Raw genomic sequence first — 18,068 nt, 5'->3', positions numbered from 1 at the left:
TATTTTTATATAATATCTCTTTTATGAGTTTACAGAAATACGTCAATGAACGTACTATTTTATATTAGGGGAAGATGGGTAAGATGCCTCCGCCATGAATATCACTAAATGTCATCTAAACACATTTATTTAATGCTATTTATCTGAACACTACATTTGTGAGATTTATTCCATCTAAACACATATTCTAATCTAATTTTCTGTTCTTGGATAATAGTCATTTATGAATTTAATATATGCTGGACATTAAATGTTTTAATGTCTATTTGTTGATAGAGGATTTGTGGACACATTTATTCATTTAGATTGCTAGGGTAAAAAAGTATGTTGTTTTTATTTTGAAGTGAAAAGTGAATGGGACGGAAGCCCCCTAGTGGAATGTTGTTGCATGTGTTTCTTCTTGTTTTTTTAAATAATTATTATTAAGAATGTAATTATTATTTAATAATTTCGTGAATTAGGCACACATTTCCAAACATATTCACTATGGGACAACGAATTATATTAGAGAAAAAATTAACAAGATTTAATCATTTTATAATGTTGTGAATTAGACACATTTAAAACGTTATTTATTATTTATTTTGTAACAGTGGGAAGATGAGGGAAGATGTCCACAAAGGGACTTGTATCTTTAAATGTTTCAATACAACAGGACATTCCCACTGTGGGCATCTTCCCTCATCCGCACTGTTACAACAACTTTTACAACATTTTGCAAATTAATATGGTTAGGCTACAAGTCAGTTTATTGAATGACATTTAGACACTGATCATTTATTTGTTTAAATGTTGCAGGTGGGATAAGCTCAGTTGGGTTGAACATAAATAACAAACAAATAGGCCTACATTAGTTATTCCAGTCTGAATTCACTGTAGATGATCCCATAATTGACCGTTATGCAGTAAATCCCTGCTGTACGTGGCAAAGGCTGGTCTTTCCCGTACAACAAAAGCCACAAACATGCAGCTGTCAAGGGCTCTTGTCTTTACATTCCCTTAATTGAAGTTGAACATTTCTCTCAAAACATTGGCATCATGAGTCCTCTTGATCTTAAAATCCTGTTAGACATGAAGTCAGATGACTTGACTTCTCACTGACGGTAGCTTACGTGCTCGCTTCGCACATACATTGTTTTCAGAGACGACAAAAAAAAAAAAAGATGTTCATGGGAAAACTCTGAAAACAATACAAACAAAGCCTTTTATAATAAGCCAAAGGAAAGCAACTCCTCTGAGATTTTCATTCTGCATGGGCTAAATACAAAAGATGTTAGGCCTATTGGTCTCTTTTGCATCAGCTAGGGAGCCTAAAGATTGTACTAATAATTGTATTAAATTATTTATGTAGCGACATACATACAGTGAACTAGTTCTCTCTTAAAGAAACCGTTTTCATACGCATTATTCGTTTTTAAGTTGCAGGAGTATGTTATGTAATGCAGATCAAAGGTGAATAATGTAAAAGTTTCAGAATAGAAGTTTGACATGCATGATGATGAAAATATGATGTATATTATGGATATAAGATTATACTGGGGGAGGGGGGAATTATTGTAATCTTATGGCTCTGCAGATACAGTCTTATAAACAACAATCATTACAAATAATGAAACAAAAGAGGAAATCACCCTTCAGACCTAGGCCAAAAACAGTTCAAATGTGAGTTGGGCTAATCTGAAAGGGTGACAAAGTGCTTACTGGATATCCAAATACAATTTTCATAACTTAATTTTGTTGAGAAATGTCATGGTATCCAAATGCACCTCACCTATTCAGAAACATTGTGAAAGCAACACTAAATATACCAAAGGTGTCTGAAGGCCACATAAGTCTCACTTGATCCTCTGAAATCATTTATGTTTTAATTGAGGAAGAAAAATATGCAGAATCTCAGGATTCTTGTCTGTATTTGTATGTACAGTGCTTTCCACTTCCTTTCTTTTTTCTGCTGAACACAAAGGAAGATTTTGAAGAATGTCGTTAACCAGACAGTTGATTTACCCCATTGACTTCCATAGTTGGAAAAAAAATACTATGGAAGTCAGTGGGAGTTTGTATATTTTACAAAATATATTCCTTTGTGTTCAGCAGAAGACAGACATTCATACAGGTTTGAAACAACTTGAGGGTGAGTAAATGATGACACAATTTTCATTTTGAAGTGAACTATTTCTTTAAATCTTTTTAACACAGATTGTGTTGATGATACAAATAATAGTTTGCAGTCTGTAATAACATTTTATCCACTTGAATCCACTTGATGCCTGAAATTATTTGATAACTGAATAGATACTGCTAAAAAACTAGCACAAAGTAGTTCACCAAAGATCCTCAGTGACATCCCATTTGTAAGCCATCTTAAAGCTAATGGCTTAATTTTCTTTAACCTGGCGTTCACCCATCTTTTAAATCCCTGTTTAATTCAAGGCAGGCTGGGAACCTGAGCTGTCTGTTCAAGGGCAGTGAAGGCAGGGTGGATGACAAGGACATTCAGTGATGACACTGGCCAATGTGATGTCTATTGTCCCCATCAGTCTCCTCAGCTTGAGGCTCAAAGCAGTTCTCAAATTTCTTTTGAAATCTTTTCTTGAGGTTCAATCCACGCAGGACTTTTGTGTTAGTGCACTCCTGGGCCTTCAGCTTGGCGTAATAGTCAGAAAATTTGTTAAATAGGATGGAGATTGGCATTCCATTCAAAATAATGCCGAAAGATATGCACCCGAAGGCCACCACTCGACCGGAGTACGATATGGGCACCACATCTCCATAGCCCACCGTAGAGATGCTCACCTGTAACAGCATCAAAAAACAATGTCTATTTATAAATTGCAAATGAGGACCAGGACACTGCAAAATATACACAACAAAGGCCATGCAGCTTTTTCAAAATGAAAAGGAAAGAAGCAAAAGAGAGTTATGTTTCCATGTCAGTTTATCAGTTTGGTGATTAAAGTCAAAATTGTGCATGCAAGTCAACTTAGTATAATACTTAGTAAGCCTCCAGGAAGTTCTGAACTAATCTAACTTTTCCAATCAGCATGGATGCCTCCAATTGAGCGGCATTACAAGGTATTATATAAGATTAAACACAGCTGCCAGAGGATAAGGACTAACAATTTAAAGAGGATAGAGGGATACAACAGGCAGCCACAGCAAATGATGATAATGATAATCATTTTAAAAACAAACATTCACACGCAAGTGGTACTACTAAAAAACACACATAATGATGCCCACTGGTTTAATATTTGAGCATCAAAGTTATGTAAATAGTCTATGTAAGCTTTGCATATTTTGAATCTAAACGTGGACAACCCAATCAAATTAGGTTTTGATATTTTCAGTAAATCAAGAATACAGTCTCCTAAGAGAATTATTATTTATTTATTTTTGTAAAATGGGGCATACCAAAGAACTTCAGAAACAAATGAAACTGTTTATTGAGTCTAGTGCAGTGTTGATTTAGCATTATTAGGCCTATTTAATAATATTCTGAATTAGCTTTTATTTTATATTTTACATTTTCTGTTGTCATTTTATTTTTAGTTTAATTTTAGTAATTTTGATATGTGTTTTTGCCATTTTTATTGTTTTCTTAACTAGTACTGAAACTTATTTCAGTTTGTTGGCAAGGCAACATTTCTAATTTTCGTTTTTCAAAATATTTAGGCCTATATTGTATTTTTACTTTTATTTCAATTGCCAAAAACTAATGTTTATTGTTGTAGTTTTAGATAACAATAACAGCACTGGTCTGGTGTGAAAGACTGACCAGTACAAATCCCAAACCTAATCACCATTGGTCCCCTGTGAGCCCACTCCATCTTCACTGATGCTCTTGTCTCTGGATGAGGGTAAATCCCCACATCCATGTTCTAACATTGAGTTGAAAGCATTCCCAGAACAGATGAAGCTAATATAGCAGCAACATCCTAATAATAGCCATGGTTTTAATACTATTTGCTTAGTTAACACATGGGTCAATTCAGGGTGATTGGGACACTTTTTGCCATTGAGATGACTTGGAAAAAGTGTCCCAATCAACCTGATTTCGCCCCTATAGGTGTGCCGTTTGGATGTCCACATACTTTTGGCCATTTGTATTAATACATGAATCAGTTGTGCTAATTGTGGTGAATGTTTTGAGACATACTCACCGCTGCCCACCACCAGGCATCTGGTATACTGCTAAAAGGTGTTCCTACAGCATCCTGCTCCACTGAGTGCATTAGGGCGGAGAAGGTGAAGATCCCCATGATAATGAACAGAAACAGACAGCAGACCTGTTCAAAACACTGGCGGAGAGTGAAGCCAAATGCCCGCATCCCTGTCGAGTGCCTCGCCAGTTTCAGAATGCGAAAGATGCGCATGAGTTTAACAACTTTAAGCACTTTGCTAATTTTGCTAACCCTCGCCATGGTTTTCAGGTCATCTTGAACGCTGAGATCTTCCTGGTTAGCAAAAGCCTCAAATACCAGCTGGATAAAGTAAGGCATGACAGCCACTAAGTCTACTAAATTAAGTGCACTCTTCAAAAAATGCTTGACGTCACAAGTTGTCAGCAGGCGAAGGAAGTACTCAAAGGTGAAGAACAGAATTGAGGTGATCTCCACACACTCCATATAGGTTCTTCCATAGATTTTATAATCTTTCAGTTCGCTAACAGTATTTAGAGTCATCGCTACTATGGAGATGAGCACAAAGAGGCTGGAGAACACAGCAAAAGCCTTAGCAGTTATCGAGGAGTATGGGTTCTCCATTAGGTCCCATAGCATCTTACGAACACCACCCAAACACATTGACTTGAAACCCTCCTCACTGTGCTGAGGCTCAATTTCTGCCATAAGCTCCCTGTTCACTTTCAGCTGGTCTCTTATCTCGTCTATTTTCTCCTCGTAGAGAATGCGGCAACAGCGGGGACTGTCCCTCAAGTGCAGGCCCCAAAACTGCATTTCCTCCTCAAAATTGATAGGGCAAAGACTCTCCATTACCCATAGCACATTGCTACAATAAAAGTGAAAGATGTAGTGGAAGAAAGTAGGATCTCGGTCAAAGAAAAACTCGTTAGTGAGCACACAATAGTCATCGCAGAGTGTTAGCTGCTTGACGGGATCTTTACACAGGGCTAAGCGGCCTATTCTGGTTTTAGGGTATTTGATAGCCAGGTGCTTTGGAATGGTAAAGACTTTCCCACCTATATTTACATTGATCACAGTTGAATGGCGGTGTGGCATCTTTGCTGCTTCTGTCTCACTGCTTTTCCTCTTTTCTTGATCTCTTTTGTCACTTGCCTGAGGTGATGGAGTATCAAGGTTGTCCATCGACGTCCAAGGTTTCACAGAGCTGTCTTGTGAAAAAGGAAAGGCACTGTCTTCTTCCTCTATACTCTGTGAAAAGCTGGCATTAAGTTTGACACTTGCAAATAGACTTGAACGTCTCTTTTTCAGAATTTTAAGATGTCTTCTTGGTTGATCCATTACGGTAACTTAAATGATGACGAATGTGGAAAAATGTTATAGAACGGAAAGATGTAGAAATAAATGTAACTAAAAAAACGAACTTCTTTTTAGAAATAAAAACAGAAAAAGGCAGATTCTACATTCCAACACGTCCCACTTTCCTTTAAAATGCGCATTTGTTTGAAGCTTCAAATAAATGTTCAGACAGATGGAGAAAACATATTCCACTGCTTCTAGCTTTTTAGAGTTTGCAATATAGCTAAAAAGACAGAAAGGAAAAGCAACTGTATTTGTTTCGGCTCAACTGAAGATCAAGAGTTGGGATTTGCCCCACCTCACTGATGCCATAATCCCATTGCTGTTCTTTCTGTCCTCAACAGAGTTAAAAATACAGTCATGAGGATTAGTGTAGTGATTTAAGGATTGAGCCCTTGGAGGAGGAATGGCAAAGGATAAATAGCAGTTGCAAGGATACTAAGGTTATTAAATGCTCACAGAAAAGTTCAATTGTGTTGCTTTTAATCAACAATATTGTGCTCAGTCTGATATTTAAACAATTCAGTGCAAATCCAATGTGAAAATCCTTTAATCCCATAATTTCCTTATTTTGTTCTGTACCCTTTTCTCTACTTTCATATCCTCTCCACATGTGCTCTTATGCAGATTTTACCACCAATGTGATTATAATATAACAAAACTTAAAATATAACATAACATAAATAAAAGCTATATATATACTCATATTTGACATGCAAATAACTTTCAGGAAAGAAAAGGAATTAAACTTATCTAAAATTATGGGGGGGGGGGGGTGACACCTCTACACAAAGCTTTGGTCAGTTTATCATTAGTTTATAAAACATATTTTACATATCCCCTTACTTTAAAAAATCTTATAGACCAATATCTATTTTTTATTTTATGGTCGAATTAACGTTTGAAAAATAATTGTACTGACATAATCAAAGACCACAGTATCTTCAGAAGTCTTCTTATTATATGTGATTTATGCAATTGTAGCCTACATACAGCTGGTCTTGGATCTGCAGTATAAAAGTTCCCCCTTATGATCCCGGAACCGGAAACAGAGTCGTTATAACTGCAAAACCATCTTTTATTCATATAAATGTAAAAAATATTTAAAAATTTGGTCTGTTTCCATTTTTAACAATAATATCAAAATGTAACATGTAATAAAACCTGATAAATTGAAAATATGCATTTTATTGTGGGTACATAAAACCCGTCGAGACCACGTGACTTCCTTTCCGAACGAAGCTGAAATCATGGATGCCAGCCGCGTGCAGCCCATCAAGCTCGCTAGAGTAAGAAAAAAACATTTTATTGAATATTTCTCTTTGAATTCTGCAATTTAATACTTGTAAGATGAAAAGTATACAGTTTCAATTCCTTTTGGGAAACGGTAGCCTTTAATAATCTTATAATCCTCTCACAACACAATAGCGGTGTTAGGCCTTTAGTTAGCATTAGCATCCTGCAATCCAGCAGTTTGGATATCGATTGTCGTTTCCACCACATGTGCCGTTTAAAAATGTTAAAAGGTACAAAAATATTTACCTTTAATTGTGTATCTTCATTACAGGTTACAAAAGTGCTGGGAAGAACCGGCTCCCAGGGACAGTGTACCCAGGTGAGTTCAGAATTAACTTAACTCATGGTCAGTTAACGTAACGTAACGTGTGGTATATGATTAGCGACTTCATTAGAAAAACATTTAAATTTGTGATGTGCATGAACTGAGTTGCGTTGCCTTGTATTCTAAAGTGAATTTTGCTGGAGGCAAATTTCACTGCTTGTAGCCACAGCTCTTGTGCGTGATCAATTTAGTAAATATTGAAATCGTTGTAATCATTATGACACGTTATGCGAGAATGCTTTTTAATTTTGTGAAAATTCTCGTTGTTGGTCATTTCTTATAAGATCTAGATACATGTATATTGTAGTTGGATAAAAACAAATTGTGGCTGTCAAAATTATGTAATTGAGTTATTTTTAAAGTACACGTTTTGATCCTCACTCAGAAGACTTAAAATATTGTGCTTCCATAGGTGCGCGTTGAGTTCATGGATGACAGCAACAGATCCATTATCAGGAACGTGAAGGGCCCAGTAAGAGAAGGAGATGTTCTGACACTTCTGGAGTCTGAAAGAGAGGCCAGGAGGCTTCGCTAGGTAGCATACTTCATTCACTGCTGTAAATGCATTGATCACCTAAGATTTATTTGTTGTATTATTTTTAGAAGGAAAGAAAAACGCTTTCAACATAACTAATGTATAAAAAATATATATTGTGTGCTTAGGTTTTTTGTGGGAAGACAATGTCAAGTTATAATATTTAACGTATCTGACTGAAAAGTCTCTGAATATTTAAATGCATTAATCTTAGTTCTTTCCCAGTGTTCAAATTATTTTAAATATTTTTTGACTGTCTTTTGTGTGCTAGATGACTCCTATTTCTCACATCATATGTAAATTAAGGCAGTATCTTGCATATTAAAATGCAGCAGACTTATCACAGGTTTCCAGTCAGTTGCTACTTGATGTATGTAATAACCATTTGTCTGTTTCCCTCAGCAGTGCACGTGTGAAGACCTGCCATGGCCATACCGGTACTTGTGGAGCACATCAACACCAGCTCTACAGTTGGCAGTACAATATCATTTGTGCGCAGTTTGAAATAAAATGTCTTTGTGAATAAGTTGATCTCCTCCGTTTCATCCTAATGATTGTTTAAGGTGTTACCTTGAGTTTTAACAATTACTCTAAAGCAGTGGAATTCAAGTGGTGGTCTTGGTTCCATCTGGACCGTGGGACATAATTGCGCCATTTTACAGTTTAAAGTGAGCCGTGCATCAAAACAACAGAGCGGTACATGCCACAAGCGCTCAGGGTCATTTATGCAACATCCTCTTATATTTTTATCTGGAGCCAAATGTGCTTCATTCAAGCCCTTTCCGTTCCCTGCTCGTTGCTTCTCTCTGTCGCTAAAGACGTAAAGCGCCACATTAAGAGATGCAGATGATGTGGTTATTTTGACAACAGTAGCAGAAACACGGTCAGCAGCAAAATAGATAGTTTTGCTAAAACGGCAGAAAACGAGAATGCAGCAAATACATTTATTTTGATCTGTCGTACAGATGACTCTGACCATTTGCCAAGTTAAAGTGTGGCACCTTTAGTTTTCCCCCCATATACATTTTGCATTACTAAGCATATTAAGAGCATTTCATAAATGTTATCATTTGTACAAATTATCTAGAGATGGGAAAGAAAGACCAAAAACTTCCAAAAGCTCTATGAGAGTTTTGATTATAAATTATGTATATTGTTTGTTTTTAGTAGTTTATTACTTTGAGTAAAATATAAAAATGGCCCATACTTCTGAACCACTCCCAGTGTGTTTTCTCAGTCCCAAGACCTTCCATTCATGTAGGTGTCTTAAGTGTAAAAAAAGAAAAAACCTGATGAAACATCTGATCTAAACTTTTTATATTAATATCCAGTTGAGAGAAATATTTAACTTTTTTTGGTAAATAATTCTTAGACATCACTGCTTTGGCCCAATATTCTCATCTTTGATGACTATTTTTGAGTTTAGGATTTTTTCTTTTAAAAAGTACTACGGCTGTTCAATTGTTTAAAAAAGTATTGTCCAGACCTCTGCTGGGAAGGTAATATAGAGACAGGACCTCTTGGAACTTGAATACCCCTGCTCTAGGGGACTACTGGCGAGTTGGCAAGACATTTTAGATTGTCAATAAAAAAAAAAAATCTTGTCTGACACGTTAGCATTATTATGTATCTGAATACATTATAGGCATATATTTCTAATGTATTTAGCTTAGAAACAACACTAAAATTCAACGTGACTCAATACTGTGATAACAGTCTGGAAAAAATGTGTGGTTGCTGGGAAATCTTGTATATGGGTATGTTTCATGGTTCTAAGTTGTTGCTATGTGATATGCAGTTATGGGCATAGGTGTAACTTAACAATTTAACATGTAACACTTAACATTCAAGCGAGGACATGATGCTTGTTTTCCAAAGCAATATAAGTGGTGAGTGAAGACTTGGCTAACTGCCTTATTTTACTGATGTCCTTGTTAAAAAACTATAATTTCGTCTAGAATTTATCTTGAAATGTTTTAGTACATTTTCTGTTCATTCAACACGAAGTGTTTGATTCACTGTTCGTTGGATGTCCACGAGAGGGCACTATCGGTCCTCCTCAGTATGCCCTGTCCCAGAGATTTGCCAGTGTAGTCTTGAGCTATTGGTGGGTGGAAACCACAAACCAGCTGTCGAACTGTGTGATCCTGCGATAAACTCTGAACGCATTTGCAGATGTTTAGGTCAGAAGCTCATGGTTTATTTTGATAACAGTTTTTGGCCACCCTCTGGTTCTCTTGCAAAAGAAGAGCATCTGCAGATTCTGCACTCGCTGTTTTCACCTTTTACTTTGAATGCTGCAAAGTAAAATCAAAATGGAAAATTCTTATTTTTCATGGAATATTGCAGTATTTATTATGACTGATTTATGCGTTCACATCATTATTTTGTTAAAGTCACGTGCCCTCGTAATCATCAATTAAAATAACTGATGATAGGTTGGGACAACTTGTCACTCATATGAGAACACAGCTACAGCAGCAATTTACCACAACGATCCAATCAATTCCAGTGGAACTTTAGGAGGATATAGCTAAGCCTACTAAATAAGATAGTTCCTTGGTTTTTGACAAAAGAATCCCACCTTTGAGAGATTGATCCCTCATGATCCATATCAAATTTCTATTTTCATTTTCAACATAAGGGGTTGGGGAATTGGATTGTACTCTATCTGACTGATTTTTACAGGCTCTGCAGGGCCCGATTCAAGAACTCGCAGATCTAGAATTGGTCATGGCCCACTGCCTTTCTTTGGTTGTAGAAACCCTTCTTCATCTCGGCTAGAGGGACAGGCTCTATTGCGTCCATCGCCACCACATTTCCGCACGCAGGATATCATATGCTTGGTTCACTCTGTCAATCCTTCTTGTTTCTGACAATAAGGAATCTCAACCGCATGCTTCCACTTTACTTCACGTGCTTGCGCAACTCAATGACGTCACACACGGAACTCTCAGTTCAACCATACACGGTCTGTCCCATCCTGCTGACCATAACATATTGTAACATCCTCCTTTTTAAAAACAGTTCTATTAGGCACAGTATGCAACAACTATACATCGTATATCTGTATACTGTTGCTCTTAGGTGTCATTAGAAGAATTAAACAGATTTAAACAAAATCTTTCAAGTGTGTTGGTCTCTTGACAATTCTGACACATCTGGTTGTCACAACAACCCTGTTGCTGTTATCTGAATGTTGTGTGCATTGTTTATGTGTGTGTTGTACATGTCTCATGGTACTGTCTTTGAATGTCCCTCATTCAGATGAATCTTCTGATTAGTCTGTTCAGTCTTGACATTCGTGTTTTGTGTGTCTGCTCTCAGACAGTCCTGACATGTTTCCGATTTCTCCTTACAACAGTTCCATTTTCCAGTTTGACAGTGTATGATCTGTTACTGGGCATTCTTATCACATTAGCTGGTTTCCAGTATGTTCTGTACTACTTGTTCTCCTTCCTGAAGAGGTCTAAGATCTTTTGCTCCTCTATTGTAGTAGGCCTGTTTGTGTTGGTTGCCTTTTACCGCATGTTCTGTTTACAACACCTGACAGTAGGAGGCTATCATGTTTTGGCAGTAATGTTTTAGTTTTTCTGCTTATGAGTCTTTGTGCAGGACTGACATTGAATTCCTGTGATGGTGTATCCCTGTCTTCTAGAATAGCTAGATATGGACCAGTCTTTGCTCTATTTGCCTTTTCCATTAGCTGTTTGTCCATCTTTACCGCAGACTCAGCTTTGCCGTTGCTTTGTGGATATTCTGGAGATGATGTTTCGTGCCTGAATTACCAAGCTGTGCTGAAAGGTTTGAATTCTTCTGAGCTGTACTTGTGATCACTGTGCCTGGGATCCCGTGTCATGCAAAATGGGCCTTTAACTTAACTAGTATCTCTGTGGTTGACCTGGTGTCTGTGAGACAATCTACTTCCCAGAAGTTGGAGAAGTAGTCAGCTTTGATGAGATATGTTGTTGAATGAAAACAAATCTGTTCCCACTTTTACCCATGGTCATGTGGGCACATTGTCTTATTCTGCTGTTGTGCATCCACCACTCTGCAAACCGCACATTTTCCTATGTATGCTCCAGTGGCGTAGGTTTGATTTTGAAATTGGTGGGGACGGGGACATCAATATTTAATATATTTAAAGTTTTGATCGAAAATATTGCTAGGGATATATCAGTGTCACTGGATATTGGTAGGGACACGTCCCTAGCGTCCCTACTAAATTCTACGCCCCTGGATGCTCTTATGGCTCCACTCATCCCAGGCCAGTATACACAGTCTCTTGCTCTGTGGAAGTAGCTTTCAATGCCTAAGTGTGATGCATGAATTCTCTACATGATTTCTGTTCTCAGCTTTGCTGGTATTACAGCTCTCTATCCTCTGAAAATCACACCAAGCTCTTCTCTCACAGAAAATAATTGTCTCACCTCTACTTAGCTGAGTTTTCTCTTCTGGCCATCCCTGGACTATCACTTGCTGTAACATCTGAAATGTCCCATCCTTAGCAGTTTCTGTCTGTATCTTTTGTAGACTTCCTTCTGATATGGCCAGCTACTGCAACATTTAATCGTCTCAATTAGTGTCTCTACAGAACCTTCTGCAGCACACTCCAGTAAGTCTGCTAGGTGCATTAGTCGACCTGGAACATAGACATTGTTAATGTCATATTGCTGAAGTCTCAAAAGCATTCTCAGCAACCTATTAGACACATCAAGAAGTGGCTTTCTTGTGATTGTTTTTAGGGGTTTGTGGTCAGAACAAACTTCTACGTTCCTGCCTGCCATAGGTGTACTGCTGGAATTTCTCCATCCCAAACAGGATTGCCAGGTATTCTTTTTCTATTTGAGCATACACCCCTTTTCCGTGGGTGTAAGTGCTCTGCTGCAAAAAGCATTTGGTTGTAACTCCCTGAAGCAACTCCTTGTGGAAGTGCTACACCCAGTCCTGTCTCAGAGGAGTTGCACAGAAGAACCAGGTCTTCTTCTGGATTGTAGTACTTCAAACAGGTGCAGAGGCAATCATGTGTTTCAATATATTGAAAGCTTCTTCCTGTACATCAGTCCACTCCCAAACCACATGTCTGTTTGTCAGTTATCTAATGTGTTGCAGCTGTCTGATAAGTGTGCACAAAATTTGGACAGATCACCATACCTAATAATCTCTGTAGCCCCTTCACATCTGACGGTCTGGGCATCTCCACTATGACACCTTGTCTGGGTCAATCTTTAGACTTTCTGAATCCAGTCTGTGTCCGATGTATTTTCCTGAATTTTCGACGTTTTATTCACCACCACCATGCTGCTAATCCAGGTTTCCCAGCTCATCTTTTAAGTGTTTCATTAGTGCCACTGGAACTCTCCGCTTTGGAAGCCTCACCTGTTAAACTTCAGGATTCACCTCAAGGTTGTATTTCGCTTCCGGGCATCCATTTTCTTCAAATACATCAGCATAATCTCATTGTATGTCTCTCTTGTCCTACGGTTCTTTTTTCTCTGCGTCTCTGTGGTAACAATATCATCAATCGCCATAATGTTTTCATCCTGTATTCTTACCAGATCCATTGCACAGCCTTGTTTCCTAGCAGGGGCACCGACGAGCTTCTACAATGAATTCCAGACAATAGAGTTTTCTGTTTCGGAGGTTTCTTATTTTTATTCCGCATTTCCCTATGGGTTTCAGGGTGCTCTTATTATACATGACCAGGATCTGTTCAGTCTTTTCCATTAATGTGATTTAACAGTTGAATGGGTATGGCATTGCAACTGGCTCCGCAGTCTAGTTGAAATTTTACTGGCCTTTCACCTATCAGCATGGTTGCGAACAGTTGTTTTTCTTGTATGTCCTCCCCATTTCTTAGGATTTCTTGAAACGGTTCCTCTTCCATTTCTGCTACAGTGTTTTCTTTTTCGCTGTGTATCCTTTGTTTTGCATGTGGTTGCAAAGTGGTTCAGCTTGTCACATTTTCTGCACTGCTTTCCATAAGCTTGGCAACTGTTTTCTTTCACTCATGCTGTTTTCCACAGAATATACACTTAATGGATTGAAAATGTTTGGCACTCTGGGCCTGTCTAATTCTCTGAACTGCTTGCACTTCAGCTTTCTGTCCCTCAATGGTCATCACATTCTCTTTTGATCGTTCTGATGCTCTTCATATCCTCACACATTTCTCAAGTGTCAGGTCCTGTCAGGCTTTCTCTCACTTGCGAGTTCAGTATGCCACATACTATTCTGTCTCTAGTCAGAGTCTCGAGCCGATCCAAAATTGCACATGTCAGCCAGCATTTTCAAATCAGTAATATTTTTGTCAATCGTTTTGCCTGAGTTCTGATTACTGGAGAAACATTTCTACTTTTCCACAGTTCCATTCGGTGCCAGAGTGCAATGGTTTATGAACGTGGTTAACAACCATTCCAGTGTCAGTTTGCTGTCAGAGCAGCGCTCAGCGTCTTAGTTCTCTCCCAGTTTCTCTGATTAGATATTGGAAAACTTTTACCTACGTTTTGTTGTCCACATCTATAAGCAATAAATCCGTGCTCACGGTAAACTCCTCTTACCACGCTTTCCATGCTTTGGGAATGCATGTTGCATTCCAGTCAAAATTCGCCGACGGTTTCAATCCGAATGCACCCTCCATGATCTGCACTTGTCTCTCTAAGATGCTTTCTCAATAGCAAACTTAACTCAATCTTTTACTTTTATCCAGTAATATACCGCTCCCACCACGTTATACGCTTGGTTCTGTTAATCACTCTTGTTTCTAACAATAAATGTTAGAAATGCATGCTTCTCAACGCTTCCACTTTACCATGACATGCAGGGCGGAGGTGGCCTGCCCAGCGGCACTGTAAGACAAAGTGAACTTACATGCCCTGGACGTGAGCCTAGGAAGATTCTACAAGGTGGTGGCGTTTTGCAGGCATAAATGCACCACAACCGCAAGGTCCACCTGAGGAACCTTCATATACCCCCTGGCCGCCCCAGCGTTGAGGGTTGTGAGGGTGGAAGAGCCTGTGAAGTGTGATCTGGCACTAAAAGTTGCCTTTTACAACTTTGTGAGCTCCTCATGTACTTCCGGGAAGAAGGGCACTGGTGCAGGTGCAGCTGTAAGTCGAGCTCTGAGTCCCAGATACCAATCATCCAACGGAGAGCACTCGGGAAAGGGAGGAGGATTCCATTCCAGTCTAATGCTCTCGGTCGCCTGGGCAAGCATGGCTGCCAACTCTGCGTCCTACTCAGACCATTCAGGCCATGCTCAGGGCCACTGCACCTTAGGGTGGGAGCCCATTCGAGTCCTCCGTGTCGGAAGGCACTGGCCCTTTCACCTATCAGCATGGTTGCGAACAGTTGTTTTTCTTGTATGCCCTCCCCATTTCTTAGGATTTCTTGAAACGGTTCCTCTTCCATTTCTGCTACAGTGTTTTCTTTTTCGCTGTGTATCCTTTGTTTTGCATGTGGTTGCAAAGTGGTTCAGGGCCACTGCACCTTAGGGTGGGAGCCCATTCGAGTCCTCTGTATCGGAAGGCACTGGCCCACCCTCCGAAGCTGCTGTCAACAGCTCCTCCTCACCCAGAGCCCCAAATGAGAAATCAGGTGAATCATGTGACGCAACGTCAAACTCATCTGGAAGGTCAAAGTGTGTGGCAAGGAATGAAAGGCCTGTGGGGATTGACCCGGCCGAAACACTCTCGTTGTTGACCTCATATCGAACTCAGTGCTAGCCGTCGCGGCCTTGTGGATTCCAGAAGGATCAGCGCGAGGAGCAGCTGAGGTGACTCCCTCTCAAACCAGAAAGGTGGGATGCTGATAAACTGTCACGGAACAATGGTGGGTTCTGCTGTTATTTATCCTATTCTGAGTTGATTACAGATTTAACTCCACTTGTGATAATTAGGTTAATTATCTGCACCTGCTCCTCCCGAACCTTGTTAATAAAACATAATTTCATGAGTTCACATCTACATATAATTATTATGGTTAAGGTTATGCGTTCTTGGCGTGCTGTCTGGGTGGAGGGCTCCGAGCTCAGAATTTCTGCCCGAATCCAGAGTACTTCCCCAAAAAAGCAAAAGAGCAAAAGGACAGCCGCCAGACTATAAACTCCCCAAAGACGCAGCGAATTTGGCGGGCTGGCGTTTCAATAAGCTTGATCGCTGCACCGGGATATCTCCATGGCGTTTAACGGGTAAGTCCTGCCGACCGATGGACGGAGAGCGGCGGGACTCGAAAAAATGGCTGACCGAGAGGGCCCGTGTAGCTTCTGACGTGTTCAACGGCGTCGGGATATTAGGCTTTACCGGCCGCCTGCGAGGTGGAATGAAATAAAAAAATGCCGGCTGGGCAGAAAAGATAGATACGTGTCGAGTCTGCTGAGAGACCAATGCTCGCTGGACAGAAAAAGGTATATACGTGCTGTCCGCTGAGAGACCAATGCTCGCTGGACAGAGGTAATGGAAAGATAGATACATGCTGTTGCCGCTGGGAGACCAGTGCTCGCTGGATGGGAGAGAGTACAGATGGGTACATAGTATGTCCACTGGGAGACCAATGCTCGCTGGACAGGAGAGAGTATAGATAAGTACATGGTACGTCCGCTGGCAGACCAATGCTCGCTGGACGGGAGAGAGTAGAGATAGGTATATAGTATGTCCGTTGGGAGACCAGTGCTCGCTGGACGGGAGAGAGTAGAGATAAGTACATGGTACGTCCGCTGGGAGACCAATGCTCGCTGGACGGGAGAGAGTAGAGATAAGTACATATTACGTCTGCTGGGAGACCCATGCTCACTGGATGGGAGAGAGTAGAGATAAGTACATGATACGTCCGCTGGGAGACCAATGCTCGCTGGACGGAAAAGAGTAGAGATAGATACATGCCAAGTCCGCTGGGAGATCAAGCTCGCTGGACGGAAAAACCGGGAAGAGATAGATGCATGCTGCGTCCGCTGGGAGACTGTGATGAAAGACAGGTTCGTTTGTGTATGGGTGATGGAAAGAGACACGGGATTGGCGAATACTGGGACTCGTGCACTTTTATTAATGGGGGTTTTTCCCCTTCCCGGCGCGTAATCGCGCTCAAACAAAGTTAACTCAGAATATCAAAAGGAAAAATAAACAGTAGACAATAATTCTCTTCCCGCTGGATACAGCTTCACTGGACACAATTTCAGTAATACTCTTCCCGCTGGATACAGCTTCACATGTCAGAGTTTCAGCAACACTCCGTTCACTGGTCACAGCTTCTCACGCGACGTGCACGAGCTCCCAGTCTCTCTCAAAGCGTTGTCAGCACGTCTCGCTTACATGCGGTCTCCTCACGCCAATTACTGAAATCACAAACAGGTGTTTGTCATTTGAACTTGACCCACTTACTCACCGCTCGGCTCCGCCCTCGCTCTCCCGCTACAGACTTCGCTGAACCACGTCCCCCTCGCCACAGAGACCAATCCTCGTTGGACAGAAAGCGGAAAAGAGGAAAAGAGATGTCACCGGGTGAACAAACCGGGAACCAAAAAAAATTAGTTGACTCGTTTCCGGGGGGAAGAAATGCCGGTGTAACACCGGGCCGGCTCTGGGTTTGCACATCATGGCCGCCGACCATAATGAGCGCCAGCTGAAGCCAATGAGTAGTGCTTCATTGAACTACATGCCCGGGAAAAAGGAGTATAAAGAGAGAGGCTTGAAGTACAGGCAGGAGAGAAGTGGTGGTCTCAGTGCAGGCGCTGGTTGCCTCAGCGCAGGTGCGCTGGTTGCCTCGGAGTCTGCTGGATCCGAGTGATCGTCTGTGGGAAATCTGCTGGACCGAGTTATCGATTGGACCTGCACCGACGAAGAGTACTTTGTACTGTGAAGAATCCTTACCTGTCCTACTTACCGTCCGAGTCTGGAAGTATGCAGCAACGCTGGTGAAGTAAGCTTTTAAACCACTGTCTCATTAGTGTGCACCGACGAAGAGTACTTTGTACCGTGAAGAATCCTTACCTTTCCACTTACGGTCTGAGTCTGGAAGTATGCAGCATTGCTGGTGAAGTGAGCTTTTAAGACACTGTCTGTCCCACGAGCCTATTCGACGAGCCTGACGACGAGAGGAGTCACTGTCTGTCCCACGAGCCTATTCGACGTGTCTGACGACGCAAAGAGCCACGAACATCCCTGTCCCTGCTTTTACCCTGTTTAAACTGAATAAAAACGTACCTTTTAAAGTCACTGTGGTTGTCTGCCTCTTGGTGTCCTCTGGTGTCTGCTCCTCCGGAGTGTGGTGAATAAACCCTTGGCCTTAACCCCGGTGACAGATAGACATGTGCTGCATCCGCTGAGAGACTAAGGCTCGCTGGATGAAAATGTTTTAATCAATCAGGGTTTAATCAATGAGGGTTTGGAGGTTTTTTTTGATGTGGAACTGGTTGGTCCTTAAA

General features: G+C 40.6%; 2 protein-coding genes across 3 annotated transcripts; one reads left to right on the top strand and one right to left on the bottom strand.

Moving 5' to 3' along the window:
* Positions 1-2,292: 2,292 nt before the first annotated feature.
* Positions 2,293-5,646, bottom strand: si:rp71-39b20.4 (potassium voltage-gated channel subfamily V member 2). Its single transcript, XM_056235435.1, has 2 exons — positions 4,161-5,646; positions 2,293-2,793 (listed from the first exon to the last, which is right to left on the bottom strand). Exons 1-2 carry the CDS (start codon positions 5,478-5,480, stop codon positions 2,494-2,496), a joined length of 1,620 nt encoding a protein of 539 aa, XP_056091410.1. The 5' UTR covers positions 5,481-5,646; the 3' UTR covers positions 2,293-2,493.
* Positions 5,647-6,681: 1,035 nt separating this feature from the next.
* On the top strand, positions 6,682-8,180 carry rps28 (ribosomal protein S28). 2 transcript variants are annotated; one of them, XM_056235446.1, is made up of 4 exons: positions 6,682-6,787; positions 7,066-7,113; positions 7,532-7,654; positions 8,060-8,180. In XM_056235446.1, exons 1-3 carry the CDS (start codon positions 6,749-6,751, stop codon positions 7,652-7,654), a joined length of 210 nt encoding a protein of 69 aa, XP_056091421.1. In that variant the 5' UTR covers positions 6,682-6,748; the 3' UTR covers positions 8,060-8,180. The 2 variants fall into 2 exon arrangements, with proteins under 2 accessions (XP_056091421.1, XP_056091422.1); XM_056235447.1 differs by having other exon boundaries at positions 8,057-8,180.
* The last annotated feature ends 9,888 nt before the right edge of the window (positions 8,181-18,068 follow it).

This window comes from Rhinichthys klamathensis, unplaced genomic scaffold (genome assembly GCF_029890125.1).
Source record: "Rhinichthys klamathensis goyatoka isolate OS25496 unplaced genomic scaffold, OSU_Roscu_1.1 h1tg000422l_1, whole genome shotgun sequence".
NCBI classification, from domain to species: Eukaryota; Metazoa; Chordata; class Actinopteri; order Cypriniformes; family Leuciscidae; genus Rhinichthys; species Rhinichthys klamathensis.
Note: the sequence above shows the minus strand (reverse complement) of the source record. Positions and strands in the feature narration are given on the sequence as shown.

Coding starts and splice junctions, on each gene's coding strand:
- rps28 (XM_056235446.1), top strand. CDS start 6,749: ATGGATGCCAGCCGCGTGCAGCCCATCAAGCTCGCTAGA. Junction 6,788..7,065: donor AGCCCATCAAGCTCGCTAGA/GTAAGAAAAAAA, acceptor TCTTCATTACAG/GTTACAAAAGTGCTGGGAAG. Junction 7,114..7,531: donor CCCAGGGACAGTGTACCCAG/GTGAGTTCAGAA, acceptor GTGCTTCCATAG/GTGCGCGTTGAGTTCATGGA.
- si:rp71-39b20.4 (XM_056235435.1), bottom strand. CDS start 5,480: ATGGATCAACCAAGAAGACATCTTAAAATTCTGAAAAAGAGACGTTCA. Junction 2,794..4,160: donor ATGCCTGGTGGTGGGCAGCG/GTGAGTATGTCT, acceptor ATGCTGTTACAG/GTGAGCATCTCTACGGTGGG.